The sequence below is a fragment of the Bombina bombina genome, chromosome 2, assembly GCF_027579735.1.
Source record: "Bombina bombina isolate aBomBom1 chromosome 2, aBomBom1.pri, whole genome shotgun sequence".
NCBI classification, from domain to species: domain Eukaryota; kingdom Metazoa; phylum Chordata; class Amphibia; order Anura; family Bombinatoridae; genus Bombina; species Bombina bombina.
The window spans coordinates 973,316,272-973,333,732 of NC_069500.1; the positions used below are offsets into that span (position 1 = coordinate 973,316,272).

Here is a 17,461-nt window from a genome sequence, read left to right on the forward strand (position 1 = left end):
ACTACTGGCAGCTAGCTGAACACATCTAGTTAGCCAATCACAAGAGACAAAAAAAAGTGTGCAGGGACCAATCAGCAGCAGCTCCCATTAGTGTAGGATATTTGCTTTTTTTTTCAACAAGGGATACCTAGAGAATGAAGCACATTTGAAAACAAGTGTCTTAAAATCACATGCTCCATCTGAATCATGCAAGTTTAAAAAGGGACATTCCAGTCAAAATATAAATGCACATAGTTTACATCTTTGAATAGAAACATATTTGCAATATACATGTATTAGCAAAAATGCTTCTAGTAAAAGTTATCACTGATTTAGTGTTAGCATTTTTCTCTGCACGTGAAGGATAGATATTTTCACTGCACCAGCATTTTAAATATTACAGCTGCTCAGATCGCCAGGGGGCTTGTATCATGTCAGTAATTAACAAATTGAGTAATTACCAGATGATGCAAGCACCTTTGGCTCTCTGAACAGCTACAGTATTTAAAATGCTGGTGCATGGTGCATATTTAAATACACTTTTGCAACGGCTATAGCTTTTATTAGTAGCATTTTTGCTAATACTTTTTTATTACAAAAACGCTTCTATTCAAAATTGAAGTGCACCCATGTGGATTCCAATTTTGTCGGGAATGTCCCTTTAATTTTGACTTTCCTATCCTTTAAGAGTGCTCTTGAAAGTGGATTTCTTGGGCCATGTACTTTAACTAGCAGCACAAATTAGCTGATCTTTTCTCCCAACTTGAAAGAGGTCCTCCTGAGGGTTATAAAGAGATGCAAAAATAGCCCCATACTCAACTTTTGCTTCAATTTAATAACTACAATAATTGAAAGACATAAAACGTAGTACGTAAGTGGTAAAGTGCCCTGCCCGCGAGTTGCTGTAAACCGCTTTTACATGAGATGAACATCAGAACAAACTTAAAGGTACAGTCTGCTTGAAAAATGTGTATAGTTTAAAATCTTTAATCTCTTTATTACCCTTTCCCCAGTTTTGAAGAAATACATCAATATATAAAATTGCTTTCATGTCCTCCCCAAAAAATAAAATATCGCTGATTGTATCCTAAGTTTTGGTATAATTTGTTAACTCCTCTATATACTCAGAAGCTTTTCTGTATCTAAATTTCAAATAAGTTTAACTTCATGCATATGCATTCTTCCACCATCTGACATTTATAGGCAATCTATGGTGGTTGAATGCCAAATTTGTAATGAACTTATCAGTTTTCTTGTAATTTAAAAGGGATAGGAAAGTCAAAATTAAACTTGCATGATTCACATAGAGAATGTAATTTTAAGACACTTTTAAATTAACTTCTATTTTCAAAATGTGCTTAGCTCTCTTTGTATCACTTCTTGAAAAATAATACGCACATATACACTAGTGGGTACTAGATGCTGATTGGTGCCTGCACACGTTAGTCTCTTGTGATTGGCTAACCAGATGTGTTCAAGCTAGCTGCCAATGCTGTTTCTTTAGAAAGATAATGAAGCAAATTTGATAATAGAAGTAAATTGAAAAAAAGTTGTTTAAAATTGTATGTTCTATCAAAATCATGAAAGAAAAATTGGCGGTTTCAATTCCTTTAATGGGACCCTGAAGTAAAAAAAAAAAAACTTATGATTCAGATGCAGTTTTAAGACTTTCCAATTTACTTCCATTATCAAAATTTGCAGAGTTTCTGGGAAATAAGATCCTACTGAGCATGTGCACAAGCTCACAGTGTATACGTACAAGTCTGTGATTGGCAGGAGTATGTCATATAATACAGGGGGCTGGAAAATGGGAGAAAAAAAAATATTTGTTAGAAAAAAAAACTTTTTTTTTACTACTTATTTGAAATTCAGAGTAAGTGCTATTACATTGTCTTTTTATTATGCACTTGTTAATTATTTAATTCTACTGCATTGAGTGGTCCTTTAACTCTAAAAATTAAAAGGTTTTCCACTGTGTCACATAGGATCCAGATGCAGGACCCAGCTGCTTTCTGCACATTAATTCTTTAATCAGTGCAGGATTACATTTATATCTGTCCCTAATTGGTCACAGTGTAGAAGATCAGATAAATAATATTTAAAATGTCTTTCAAAGGTTACGCAAATTTTGCTGATAAAATAATCGTTTTGTGTGCAGTTCTTTTGCAATCCAGTGCTTAATTGCTTGAATATACCGTATTGTCCCGAGTATAGGACGCACCCTTAAAGTTTGGTGTCATTTTACAGAAAATTTAATTTGTACCTATGACGAATCAAACCTTCTCAGCGTCACAATAGAGGGGTGTGGGCATGAAGGGGTTAATGGCACACAGCTCTGGATCCCTAAACCTTGCAACTATGCAAAAGGACCTTAAAAAGGGACACCTCATTAGTCCCCAAATCTTGTCCACACTGCTCTAATTAAAATGTCCCTGCTGCCACCACCAAAACTTTTAAATTAATGGGGAGTTTTGGGGAACCCCTAAAAACTCACACTATTTTACAATTAGTTAACGTGCCTTTAACCTTGTCTCAACAGGTGTGTGAATTTGGATATTAGAGCCCAAAAGACAGAATGAGATTTTCTATGTGTTTAATAACAAAAATATCAATACAGGTGAAATTATAAAGACATTCAAAATAACATACAATTGCAAAGCTACAGTTCTTTAAAAAGAAAATGGGACATGAAAAGAATTACACACAATATCTAACTTATTACCAAGTTCCTTTAGATATGTGGAGAGCTGCCATTCCAGATGTTTAGTGAATTGAGTCCCAGGCAATTCTGACTAAAAGTCTTTCTGTTGCATACTTAAACCAAACTTTCTTTGTCTTGTCAAAGACAACGCCCTGGTTATAATTTACGAGTCCAACCAATGCAAACAAGTCTTAGCTCCCACTATCAGTCTCCAAGGGGAGGAGCGTTCTGCATTCCTACACACAGTTACACTATTAAGGAGAATGGGGGGTCTCAGCTTACAGCTTTTCTGAAAGCAGTTTTCACACACAGAAAAAGGCAATTTACATTAACCTTTTCCAGGCTGAGAACACAATACCACCTCTGCGGGGTAGCCAATCCAGGTATCAACTACTCCACATGATTGTATCATGACAGCACCTCCACACTACTTCTCTCCCTGCAAAATTTCCCAGGCACTGTGGCCAGACTCCACTGTCAGCTTGAGCCAGCCTCCGAGTCTAAAAAAAACTAACTTTGTGCAAATAGTGTCCGTTCAGTTACATATGTATAAATTATAAATGCCCATATATGTGCAAAGTGGACTGTGAGATCTGTCAGACGCTCCCTGCTCACGGTAATGCCGCTATCTAATCTTAAACTCAGGAGAGTTATACTGGCTGAGAACCATGGGTATGGGTAAATCAGGTTATGTGCTCTGTGTTCGGTTAAAATATATGTATGTATGTATGTATGTATGTATGTATGTATGTATGTATGTATGTATGTATGTATGTATGTATGTATGTATGTATGTATGGGAAACTACCTTGTCATTCTGCGCAGACCTCCGCTACCCCTTGTGCTGATCCTTGGCGTCCCACATCATTATAATCGATAGTCCCAGTCACGGCCCTTGGAGCAGCCGTATCTGCCTATAGGTAGGTCTATTCCACTGAACAGGAACCAACCTGCTGAAAAATTAAACAGCGGCCCCAGTAGCACAAAATTAAGAGGATTCGGGTGTTGAACTTTATTTATCTTCAGCAAAAAATATCATATATAGACATGTCTATATGATGTTTTTTACTGAAGATAAAGTTCACCTTTTAAACTTTAATACCCGGGATCCTCTTCATTTTTTGCCATCTCCTAGTCTGTCCACCCACTGCCCAGTCCCAGACACCCACAGCAGCACCCATCGTCACGCCCCTCATTGCTGCCGTCTACTCCTGTCTGCTCAAGCCTCCAACCGCACATACGCTGATGCAAAAACTGCAAATAACATCCGATTATAGGCCGCACCCCCAATTTAAAGATTTTCATTAGGGGGAAAAAGTGCAGCCTATACTCGGAACAATACGGGTATTATTATATACAGGGAAAAAAATATATTTGATGTCCCTTTAAGTGTCTTCTTGGCAACATAAAATACATATTAAAGCGTCCTTGATTTATTTAGGAGAAAACAAGAAATATAGCTTATAGTTTAGATTGCTGCAATCAGGAAAAGATTAATGCAATTTACATATTTAAGAAATAAAAAGTATTGGTTTAAGGGGACAGTAAAGTAGAAATTAAACTTTCATGTATTTGTAAACAACTTTCCAATTTAGTTATTTTATCGATTTTCCTTTCTTCATTTTGTATCCTTTGTTGATTACAATAGCTAGGTAAGCTCAGGAGCAGCACTACTGGGAGCTAGTTTCTGATTCAAGGCTGCATATGAATGCCTCTATTGGCTCACCAGATGTGTTCAGCTAGCTCCCAGCAGTGCAATGCAGCTCCTTCAAAAAGGATACCAAGAGAATGAAGAAAATTTGTTAACACAAGTTAATAGTAAGGCTATTTAAATATCACATGCGCTGAATCATGAAAGAAATATTTCTACTTCATTTTGTAACAAGCCTGTTACCCAATCTGATAAACAGGCAAGCATGTATATGACATTTTATGACTCATCCAAACTGCAGTCTGCAAAACCCCCAGACCAACCCTGTTTATGGAGTGACTAACTTGTAGCTTCAAACAAGGCTATTAAAATAAATTAAATAATAATCTAAAAACACATTATATATCTCTGGTGTTCAATGCAAACATTTTCTAGAACAATACTATCAAAATTAGCCAAAATGCAAATGTTTTTCACATTATTATTAATTTATTAATTTTACGTGTGTTAAAAAACACTTGTATATGATTGCTAAACCATTGCAGAGATTTTGAGAAAACGTCACTATTGTACCCGGTCCAATTCATTTTATTTTGCAAAGGAATGTATTACACATTTCACAAAACACTAAAAGGAAATTGAGGAAATTCCTTATGCCGTGTGTGTGTTGATAGAAAAAGTATCCATCATAGAATTCCATTTATGAAACACATCAAATTTTCACAGTTACAATCTATAAATCTCCCTATGCATTAAGCCATTAGAAGACAAGTGTTCATATAGGAAACTACACGTTACAACAAGGCAATAGTTAGAACTGCTGATGTTTAAAAATGTTGATTAGCAGATATACCAGTGCCATGCTTTAATGTCAGCTACTGTTAATGCAACAAGTCAAACTAATATAAAATTCTGCTAAAAGATAAGATCCATTAGATAATTGCAACTACTTCAAATAATCTATCTTTATTGGTGTATGACCATCATAATGTAAGTGAGAGAGATAAATAATTAATCAACTTACAACATTTAGACCAATCTATTCAGAATTTGAATATTGCAGTATGAACCTTGTGCTAAGATTTTTTAGTGAAGTTGATTTGGTTGATGCAGTAATACAAAAAAATATAAATAATAATAATATATATATATATATATATATATATATATATATATATATATATATATATATATATATATATATATATATATATATATATATATATATATATATATATATATATATATATATATATATACACACACATATACACACACACACCCCACTGATATTAAAGTTGTTATGGCTAAAATATATTATGTCAAATGAAATAAGGATTGTTGGGCAATAATCAATTACATACCACTAACAGTGTAATTCAAGAGAGCTTACTTCCCCAAGAAATAACACTGTAAATTGGAGGTGCTGAATGCAAATATAAACCCAAGAGAAAGAAAGAAGGGCATTCATGTAAGCACTCCCATATATATATAGGAATAAGTGCTCAAAAAAAAACAAAAAAAAAAAAAAAACACAACCACTTTTAATGAATACAAAAGCATTAAAAAATATATGTTGATTACAAATATACATGCAATATGGCTTCCCACACATATCTATACTATAATCGCGTTTGTAATGCGTCCGTCGCTGTCGCCAGTTGCACACGCATCCTCAAAAGAATGTTGGCTGCGTGACGCCTTCGTTCTGGATGAAGATGGAAGATGATGGAGCCGCCTAGAAGAAGACCTTATCTGCCGGTGAGTACCTATTTGGGGCTTAGTCTTATGCGCTTATTTTTTATTTTATTTTTTGGGGTGGCTTTTTTATTTTTTTTAATTAGTGTTTTTTGGACTGGAAAAGAGCCGATTGCCCTTTTAAAGGGCAGTAAAAGAGCTGAATGTCCTTTTAAGAGCAATGCTCATACAAAATGCCACTTTAGGGGCAATGGGTAGTTTGTTTGTTTTTTAGTGTTAGTTTTTTTTTTATTTTGAGGGGTTTGGTGGGTGGGGGGGTTTTACTGTTAGGGGGCAATTGGTAATTTTTGTAAGTAAAAGAGCTGTTTAACTTAGGGCAATGTCCTACAAAAGGCCCTTTTAAGGGATATTGGTAGTTTAGTATTAGATTGGGGGTTATTTTGGTTGGGGATTTTTTATTTTTATAGGGGTATTAGTTTAGGTTTACATTTTTTATTTGGATAGCTTTGATTTATTTTTTCTGTAATTTTACTCTTTTTTTTATTTTTTGTAACTAGCTTGGGGGTTTGTATTTTTTAAACATAGACTGCCCTCTGGGCAGGCTTATCGCCTACTATAAAATAAGTATATACAATTCTATAAGGTACCATCAAGTACAACAATCTAGTAAGTAGTGCAATCCCAGATTTGTATAGCAAAACGGGTAACTTTCCCCACTGGCGTAAAAGGCATGAAACAAAACAGCCCTATAAGATGCCTATTAGTGACTGTTAAATCTCACTACAAGTGAGTGTAGCATGGGGCGGCCAGTGACTAATCTGATGTGCCTAAGCAGCTCAATTATTAAAAAAAAAAAAAAAAAAAAAAATGTTCCCATGTGTAATCCCAATAAACTGCACCAAAAATAAAAACATTAAAAAAATCCCTTAATAAGTATTAAGGAAAATATATTTCTTTTACAAGATATGACGAGTCCACGGATTTCATCCTTACTTATGGGAATATCGCCTCCTGGTCAGCAGGAGGAGGCAAATAGCTCCACAGCAAAGCTGCATAAATAGCTCCTCCCTTCCCCCCCAACCCAGTCATTCTCTTTGCCTGTGTTAGTGATAGGAAGAGGTAAAGTGAGGTGTTTAGTTTGCATTCTTCAATCAAGAGTTTTTTTATTTTTAAATGGTGTCAATGTGTACTATTTTTCTATAGAGCAGCCTCTGCAGTTATAGCCTCAGTGCTATGGGAACTAGTGGGGTTTTAGCCTTGCTGTGCCTCCCATTATTGTGCTGCTCTAATGTGCTGGTCTTAGAGAAATTTAACTAAGACCCCTCTATCTTCCCAGGACCTCAGGAGGTAGAGTGGACCTCTTGACAGAGTTTTCATGCTGTTCCTCAGCATGGAGGTAGGTGCAGTTTTGTTTTACTTCTGGGGCTCTGCAGCATATACCAGATTTAACTGTACTTTATTTTTGCTATCAGGGGCTACGTGTAATAAGGGCTTCCCTGCTACAATATGTTACTCCTCATCTAGGTACAAGAATATGAGGTCTAACATACGTTTATTCCCCTAACTTTCTGGGAGAGTCTAAGAAGTATTGGGGTATGACGGTGCTGGACACTGTATAATATGCGGTTGCGGTGACAATATGGGCTTATAAGGCTGACGCTGGGGTACACTACCGGAGGTCATGTTTTTTAACTTTATTAAGGCTCCGGTAAATGGCAGTTCTCAGTTTGTTTTGTGGGGAGTTTATGTTTACGCCCACGATGGGCGGGGCTTGATGTTCGGGCGCTTCTGCGCAGTTACTTTCTCCATCAACTCCGTCTGGCAGCATACTTCCCAACCCCTAAGATGGCTTGTTGTGAGAGTTTACAAGTGACTTTAGGAGCGCCGTACAAGGGGTGATCAGGTCGAGCACGGGGAGGCAAGTAGGAGCCACAGCAGAGGTGTCTGTTTTTCTTTTTTTTTTTGACCAATTAGTCTAACGACACAGGGAGTGTGGATAAGATAGTTAAGAGTCTCTCTCTGTTTTTTGCCTATAAAAAGGGTTAGCACAGAGGGAACATTTAAAGATACAGTACTATAGTCTTTATTTGTATTACTGCTTTTGTGACTCGACCAAGTGGTGCTTGTGTTTTTTTCTGTTATCACAGTTTGTTAACATGGATGACATTGAGCAAAGTACATGACCCATGTGTTTAGATGCCATTGTGGAACCCCTGTTACACTTTGTCCCACATGTATTTATAGTGTAAAGAACAAAAAAATTTTAATAAAGATATCTAATGAATGTCCTCAGATTGATGAAATTCAGGGTATGCCGCATCTTTCTCCCCAAGCATCACAGTCTTTAACGCCCGCACAGGTGACGCCATGTTCTTCAACGGCGTCTGCAGGATATGGCTGCAGTTATGTCATCCACTCATACAGAAGTTTTGTCTAAGCTGCCAGTGTTACAAGGCAAACGCAGCAGGACAGAGGCCCACGTGGTCCCTGCAACTTCTGATGCTTTAACAGCTATCTCCGATATACCTTTGCAGGGCTCTGAATTGGGAGGTAGGGAGGCCCTGTCTGAGGGGGAACTGTCTGACTCAGGAAGTGCATTACCCCAGACAGACTTGGACGTCATGTCCTTCAGATTTAAACTTGAACACCTCCGCCTTTTGCTACGAGAGGTTTTGGTGACTCTGGATGACTGTTACTATTGTGGTCCCTCCAGAGAAATTGAGTAAGATGGACAAATACTTAGAGGTCCCTTCTTATTCTGATGTGTTTCCGGTTCCTAAGAGAATTTCGGAAATTATTACAAGGGAATGGGAGAGACCGGGTATCCCGTTCTCCCCTTCCCCTATTTTCAGGAAAATGTACCCTATAGCTGACACCGTTCGGGACTCTTGGCAGACGGTCCCTAAGGTGGAGGGAGCTCTCTCTACCCTGGCTAAGCATACGACTTTCCCTATTGAGGACATGGTAATTATATGATATATAAAGATAGATAGACAGATGCTAGCAGGTAAAATTTTGGTTGCTGTGGCTCCCTAGTTTCTGGTATTTCCCAAGCTGTGAACTAGAATAACCTTCAATATTTTAAGTGTCCTTAATTTTAAAAGGACAGTCTAGGCCAAAATAAACGTTCATGATTCAGATAGAGCATGTAATTTTAAACAATTTTCCAATTTACTTTTATCACCAATTTTGCTTTGTTCTCTTGGTATTCTTAGTTGAAAGCTTAACCTAGGAGGTTCATATGCTAATTTCTTAGACCTTGAAGCCCACCTCTTTTCAGAATGCATTTTAACAGTTTTTCACCACTAGAGGGTGTTAGTTCATGTATTTCATATAGATAACACTGTGCTTGTGCACGTGAAGTTATCTGGGAGCAGGCACTGATTGGCTAAACTGCAAGTCTGTCAAAAGAACTGAAATAAAGGGGAAGTCTGCAGAGGCTTAGATACAAGATAATCACAGAGGTTAAAAGTATATTAATATAAAACTGTGTGTTATGCAAAACTGGGGAATGGGTAATAAAGGGATTATCTAACTTTTAAAACAATAAAATTTCTGGTGTAGACTGTCCCTTTAAGCGTGTGAAACAACACTTTCGCCCCATTTGGTATATTACCACTCATTGTTTGCCTCTTAGCACTCTCCATACTTAAATGGATAAGAAAAACCAAAAATATATTTTGCGGTTTAGACAGCATACAATAAAAAAAAAAAAAAAATATTTATATTATCAATTTTTCTTAGTTCCCATACATGTCAGGAAATAGTGCTGCCCTCTAGTGTTTTTGCAAATGGGTAACATTCTTGCAAAACTGCTGCTATATAGTGCCCCCAGAAATGGGCAGGCTTCTAAGATTAAGTCTCTGCTTTTCAACAAAAGATACCAAGAAAACAAAGAAAAATTAATAGATGTAAATTAGAAAGTTGTTTAAAAGGGACAGTCAAGTCCAAAAAAAACCTCTCATGTTTTAAATAGGGCATGTAATTTTAAACAACTTTCCAATTAACTTTTATCACCAATTTTGCTTGGCTCCCTTGGTATTCTTAGTTAAAAGCTAAACCTAGGAGGTTCATATGCTAATTTCTTAAACCTTAAAGGCCACCTCTAATCTAAATGCATTTTGATAGTTTTTCACCACTAGAGGGCATTGCACATGAATTTACAATGGAGGCAGCTCTGATTGGCTAAAATGTAAGTCTGTCAAAAGAACTGAAATAAGGGGGCAGTCTGCTGAGGCTTAGATACAAGGTAATTACAGCGGTAAAACGTATGATTATAACTGTGTTGGTTATGCAAAACTGGTAATTAAGGCATTATCTATCTTTAAAAACAACAAACATTCTGGTGTTGACTGTCCCTTTAAACTGAGAGACTCAGCGCTTCTTTTTCCTCATCGCATATGTCCCTTTAAAGTTGCATGTTCCATCTGAATCATGAAAGAAAATTTTTTGGTTTCATATCTTTACGGACGATCAAAAAGATGACCTGGGCAAAGGCAATAGTCAAAAAAAAAAAAAATGTGTGCTACCTCTGTAGTGACATCAGATGCTTTGAAAATGACAGCAAGAGTAACGAGATGTATGATATTTATGTATGAATGCCTCAAATCTTTTGATCACCATATAACTAGAAAAATGGTTAAGCATCACAAGAGAGAGCCGAGATACTACATATACAGCAAAGGAAGACAGATGCATCCTCTATGGAAGCAATCTGATTTATAGATTTATAGATAAGCTAGTTCTAATCACTGAATAAGACTGATAGTTTGGCATGGTGGTAAGACAGCAAGGAGAGCTAACTAGGATGGGATAGCAAAGTGGAACTGCTCTGTCAGTGGCTCACTGTGAGTCTGTTTGAATAGCTCCCTGCTTTTTCCTCTGTCTCTTAAAGGCATACTGTACTGTAAAATTGGTTTCCCATTAATGTGTTCCCAATGACTAGCTATAACAGTATAAAATGTATGAGAAATGACTACTTTAGGTTTATTTTAGTATACAAAATGGCAATTTATTGAAGTTTCAATTCACTGCTATTAAAAAAAATGCCCTTATAAATTAGCATAGCCTGCAAAAATAACCAACCTCCTAATCTTATAGGGACAGTCAAGTCCAAAATAAACTTTCATGATTCAAATAGGGCATGTCATTTTAAACAACTTTCCAATTTACTTTTATCACCAATTTTGCTTCATTCTCTTGGTATTCTTAGTTGAAAGCTAAACCTAGGAGGCTCATATGCTAATTTTTAATACCTTGAAGGCCGCCTCTGATCTAAATGCATTTTGACCGTTTTTCACCACTAGAGGAGGTTCGTTCATGTGTGTCATATAGATAACACTGTGCTCACACATGTGGAGTTACCAAGGAGTCAGCACTGATTGGCTAAAATGCGAGTGTCAAAAGAACTGAAATAAGGGGGCAATTTGCAGAGGCTTAGATACAAGGTATTTACAGAGGTAAAAATTGTTTTATTATAACTGTGTTGGTTACAAAACTGGGAAATGGGTAATATAGGGATCATCTATCTTTATAAAAAAACAAAAATGACTGTGTTGACTGTCCCTTTATCTACTCTATTATCTCTTACTTTGTCTGTACACAATGGCAATACTTGGAGAGAGATTGAAAATGCTATTTTTATTACCTCTTTCATCCACCCTCCACTGGGAACACGATTGAAGCCCCTTGTTTGTGTAACTTTTCTAGAGTGAATACTAAAGTATTCATATTTTCTGTATAGGTAGAGGTTTCAACAGGCAAAAACAGTACTTTAAATGACAAAATAAAAAGGTAAAGGAGTTATTTATAAACAATTTGATACATGTAAAACAGAAGCACATTAAAAAGGGGAGAACATGTTAAAGTAGTACAATGTCCCTTTAATGTGTACGGACTATCCTACAAAGCAGACATTGTTAAATATTACTAAATGTTCAATGACTTAGTTGACACAAAAAGGCCTCGATTGATCAATCAAGGGCGGAGAGGGGAGTACTTATTCTCCCCTGTCTGCCCCTGCTCCCCTCTGGCGGGCAGCAATCCGCTGCCAGATTTTAACATTGCACAGCACGGACAGGAACTGTCAATCTCTTCGGTTTGACTTGGGAGATTGAAATTCTCCACCCAAGAGGTAGAGAAGAGGGTAGGGAAGCAGCGGTCTGATGACCACTGCTTGATAAATCCCGACTGCAGGTTCTCCTTGTGTGAGCCTGCAGTCATAGAGAGGAAAAGCGCTTGATAAATTGATCCCAAACCCACTGCTATATTTCTAACTGTAAATGATTGCAGATATCATTTTTAAATCATTTTGTTTAAAAAGTTACCATATTGACGTGCTTTCTAACAATTAACGGATATTACATTTTGCTTGACTAACATTTAGTTCCCTTGCCACATATATAAGTGGACTTTAGAGAGCTATGAGTCTTAATGATTTATGTTCCAATGGTGTTCTGGATCTCCAGTTTTTAATATTTAATGGCTGGGGACACCTGTTTGTTTGTTTTACAATATATCTGCTGAGAAGGTTAATTAGTGGTTTCCAACAAAATAAATTATTTTTTTAATATAACACGGTTGAATTATTTATGTGTACTAAATGCGGTGACCATTACAGTTATTTAGTATTTAGGGTCTGAACAGTCCACTGTCCTCTGCAGCATTCACGTTTGTTATAAGGATTGTGATTGCTGCCTATTTGTTGTAATGTAGTCAAAATAACCAAGTCTAAGACTAAACAAACATGTAATTTAAAAATGTAGTGCTGCCGAAAATGTCATTCATTACATTTTCATTGATAAAATGGGAGCAAATGAATGGATTTAAAAACTATACAGGTAGCCCTCAGTTTACGCCGGGGTTAGGTTCCAGAAGGAATGGTTGTAAATCGAAACCGATGTAAATTGAAACCCAGTTTATAATGTAAGTCAATGGGAAGTGAGGGAATTAGGTTCCAGGCCCATCTCAAAATTGGCATAAGTAACACCTAATACATTATTTTTAAAGCTTTGAAATGAAGACTTTAAATGCTAAACAGCATTATAAACCTAATAAAATAATCACACAACACAGACTTTACTTGCATTTTTCTGCAAACAGTTCTTTCTGTGCATTCCAATCTGGACTGATTTATAGACAGGAATATCTTGTTCCTTTGCAAGCTGCTCAATAGCTCAGGTCTGGTTAAACTGATTAATTTAAGCTTGCTTGGCTTGCATATATTTGCTGCAACACAATCGGACAGCTCCACCTACTGGCTATTTTAATCAATGCACTGTTTCTCAATGCTTTTCAATAGCAGTCACATGACTGAAAAAAAGGTTGTTATTCTGAAACGGTGCAAATTGAACCGTTGTAAACCGAGGGCCACCTGTACTTATAACTATAAAAAGTATCCTTATAAAGTTGACACATTCTACAACCAATTAAAACATCATACTACATTAAAGGGACACTGAACCCAAATCTTTTCTTTCATGATAGAGCATGCAAATTTAAGCAACTTTCTAATTTACTCCTATTATCAATTTTTCTTCGTTCTCTTGCTCTCTTTATTTGAAAAAGAAGGCAACTAAGCTTTTTTTGGTTCAGGACCATGGAAAGCACTTGTTTATTGGTGGGTGAATTTATCCACCAATCAGCAAGAACATCACAGTGTGTTCATCAAAAATGGGCCGGGATCTAAACTTACATTCTTGCATTTCAAATAAAGATACCAAGAGAATGAAGAAAATTTGATAATAGGAGTAAATTAGAAAGTTGCTTAAAATTGCATGCTCTATCTGAATCACGAAAGAAAATAAATTGGGTTCAGTGCCCCTATAATATTGTTTATAAAAAATAAAGATTTAAAATTATCATACATCTTGTTTTATCTCACGTAACATTTGGATAAAAGTGCCACCCATTCAGGAACAGATTATATAGTCTCTACTGTATCAGTTGTGGCTTTGTTCAGTTAAAGGGACACTCAAGTCAAAATTAAAAACTTTCATGAATCAGATAGAACATGCAATTTTAAACAACTTTCCAATTTACTTACACTAACAAAATGTGCACAGTCTTTATATTTACACTTTCAGAGTCACCAGCGCCTACATGTGCAAGAATTCACAGAAAATATACGTATATGCATATGTGATTTGCTGATGGCTGTCACATGATACAGGAGTATTGGATATAGACACAACTAAAATGTCAGAAAAAAATAAAAAAAAAACTACTCATTTGAAGTAAAGACTAAGTGCAATTGCATTGTCTTTGTATCATGCATTTGTTGATTATGCAAATCTTCTGTATTTACTGGTTCTTTAAATGGATTTTGGTCACATGACAGCCCCCCACCCCAAGCAGGCTATGCAATATGACAGTCGGGCTACAAGGTTGCTGAGAAAATGTAAGTCATCCTAATCATTTTAAACTTGTTGTTTAGCAACAAGACATAAAATATATCTACTGCTTACCATGCTTTAAGCATAACATTATATATATATATATATATATATATATATATATATATATATACATATATATATATATATATATATATATATATATATATATATATATATATATATATATATATATACATATATATATATATATATATATATATATATATATATATTTTTTTTTTTTTTTTTTTTTTTTTTTTCTGTAAACTATGGTTCCAAAATAGCATGTTTTATTTTACATCCACAATAAATAATGTTTTATTTATAAATGCATATAAATAATTGTATATAGGAAATCACGTAAAATTTAAAATGTGAACACAAAAAAAAAAAATACAAGCAAAAAATAAATCTTCAAACTACTTAGTAATAAATAGTGCAGGCCTCATCAAGCACTGCATAAGTTAATGAGAAAAATTTAACAAATGTAATGAATACATAAAATTATGCTTTCAGTCTCTGGAGAAGGCACCAAACTGAGGACATATTGACTATAGGTTTATTACATCTTCCCAATGGATGGACTATTCCCCTTTGTGAAATAGAGCTTTCCACTAACACGTCTGGGATGCTAATAATTTTATTACAAGTGGTCTAAAAAAAAAAAAAAAAAAAACAGAAGACATTATGCAAAAGAGATGAGCATTGTGTTCACTAACCTACACTATTTATTTTTTAGTGGTGGTGGTGGGGTGCATTTATCAGCTGAAAATATAGTTGTAAAAAAAAAAAAAAAAGTCAATACAGCCAATCTCCTGTGAATTTTCCAATAAACATAACCTTACACAGAGCAATGGAATCCAGGTTCAGTGTAAGAAATCTTAGTTTTTCAGATTAGAGGAATGCAGTTATGTTACAGAAGATACAAACAAGCTATTTTTTATTGCATATGCTGTAATGTTACAGAAGATACAAACAAGCTATTTTTTATTGCATATGCTGTACATGTAAACTCTCCCCTTGCATTCCAAAATAGATAAAAATAGCTTGTAATCAGTAAATGATATGTTGTGTAAACAATTAGCTATCATTATTTATCAAAAGTACCCTATATTTTTATAAGGCAAGCAAAATATATTGTAAACAAAGTACAGGCCACAGACATCTCAACATGCTGATGTTGCATTTAATATAATTAATATGGCTTTACTGCAGTACTATGAAAACAGAGATAGAGAGAATATGCATTTATTGTCATACAAAATGGATTTAAAACAGTGCTAGTTTCCATTTTGTACAGTGTATATACACACACACCATCATCCCTAGATTAGGAATTGAGCAACTAAGATCCACCCCTTACAACCTAACACCACCCCACCCAATAGCAGGGTAATGATTAATTTTACTACTGACTAAAAGTGATATAGATATATAGATATATATATATATATATATTATTTTTTATTGCACGCACATACGGAATCGACATGAGGGCATTCCCAAGTAATCTATATAATTATATATCAGTGCAGCAGAATGCACAAACATCAGGTTGAAAACATACATAAACTCCTAGAGGTAACACCTTGGGTTGTACAAAATCCCCTCGGGCTGGCAGCTGGGGCTCCTGAAACACAGGAATTGCCTTCCCATTGCTTGACATGGGAGATGTGTAGTGAATGAGGAAGTGGAGCCTGCGCAAGGTTTGTGCAGTGTCTGACTCCCACTCTCCCTCCTCCCAATACCCCCAAAAATACTGCAATGTAACCGTGAGCCGCTCAGACTCAAGATTCGTCCGAGTTTGCAAGCTGTAGCCAGCATTCTGCCCTTACTATCCAAAACCTGCCTCGTCTTCTTACATAAGAGCAGCAACACAGCTTTAAATAACACTGCATTATTAGCCTCTCCGTATACATTTAAACAGTTACACTGAGCAGCAAGAAGCCTCCCATAATTTACCGCAGCTTCTCTTACCTTTAACCACCCTGTCCAGCGTTGACAACTTGGGATCAATTGCCTTGTGTTCAGACATTTCCAGATGGAGTGTGCACTTCTTGCAAGTAAAAAAGAGGCTGTCAATGGATTATATCTCTAAATCCTTCGTTTTAGGGTAAAGTTCTTTCGTTTATTTTTTTCTTCCTTTGCTTTCAGATATGATTCATCGTCAGCAACAGCAACAAAATAAATATTTATAAAGAACCACCAAAAATAGACACAGATTGCTGCAGCTAGCACTGAAATGCAACAGCCTATCTCTAAACAGAGACACTGCTACACTGTATTCCCTGACTGCCTCTGCTTTACACGCACTCACTCTCCCTCGCACACACACATACACACATACATGCAAAGGCACTACCACTCGCTCACCACCATCAGATCTCAACCTATCCTCAGCCCAGCTTGGGTTACAACTATTACCCCTCCCCTTGCTTTTTTTCTCTCTGCGCTATTGGTTGAGCAAAGCCATCAGTCACTGATAGAAACCCTTTCAGGTATTTTCCTTCCCCCAAAGCTCTCTGGTGTTACTATGGCTCTTTCTCTTGTCACTTTGGCTGCAGACTAGGAAGTGGAGGAGGAGTGGGAGGAGGAGGAAACCACGGAGCTGGGAAAAGCTTGGCAGGGAAAAGCCCCACTAATGATTCCTTTGCAGCATTAGAGAGAAGGGTCTGGCTGCAGACTGGAGCTCCACTCTAGACAGGAAACATGTGACCTCCACTTAGAGCTTTTTTTTTTTTTTTTTAAATCAACTTTAATGTAACAAACAATAGACAATAATTATGAAAACTAAACATTTGCTGCTTTTCTCGTCTTGTCTTTCTCAATCACAGAGGTTTATGCTGATTGTCATTTATATGGTAACCACTGTGAATGAATTAAAGGGATAGTATACACTAATTGTCATATGACTGCATGTAATAGACACTACTATAAAGAATAAGGTGCACATATACTAAAATAAAAATCCAGTATACAACTGTAAAAAAAAAACTTAGAAGCTCTCAGTTTAGCTCTGTTGAAAAGGTAGCTGAA

The 17,461-nt window shown here is 36.0% G+C and overlaps 1 protein-coding gene across 5 annotated transcripts in view; it reads right to left on the bottom strand.

Moving 5' to 3' along the window:
- The window catches only part of PPP3CA (protein phosphatase 3 catalytic subunit alpha), a 797,611-nt gene extending 780,541 nt beyond the window's left edge, over nucleotides 1-17,070 (bottom strand). Inside the window, exon 1 of one of the 5 annotated variants that reach the window (XM_053703487.1) lies at nucleotides 16,403-17,070. In XM_053703487.1, the coding sequence (XP_053559462.1) occupies nucleotides 16,403-16,460 (58 nt within the window). In that variant the 5' untranslated portion in view covers nucleotides 16,461-17,070. The remainder of the gene's footprint in view (nucleotides 1-16,402) is intronic. The other 4 variants (XM_053703489.1, XM_053703490.1, XM_053703486.1 and 1 more) reach the window with 4 other exon arrangements.
- Nucleotides 17,071-17,461: the final 391 nt, after the last annotated feature.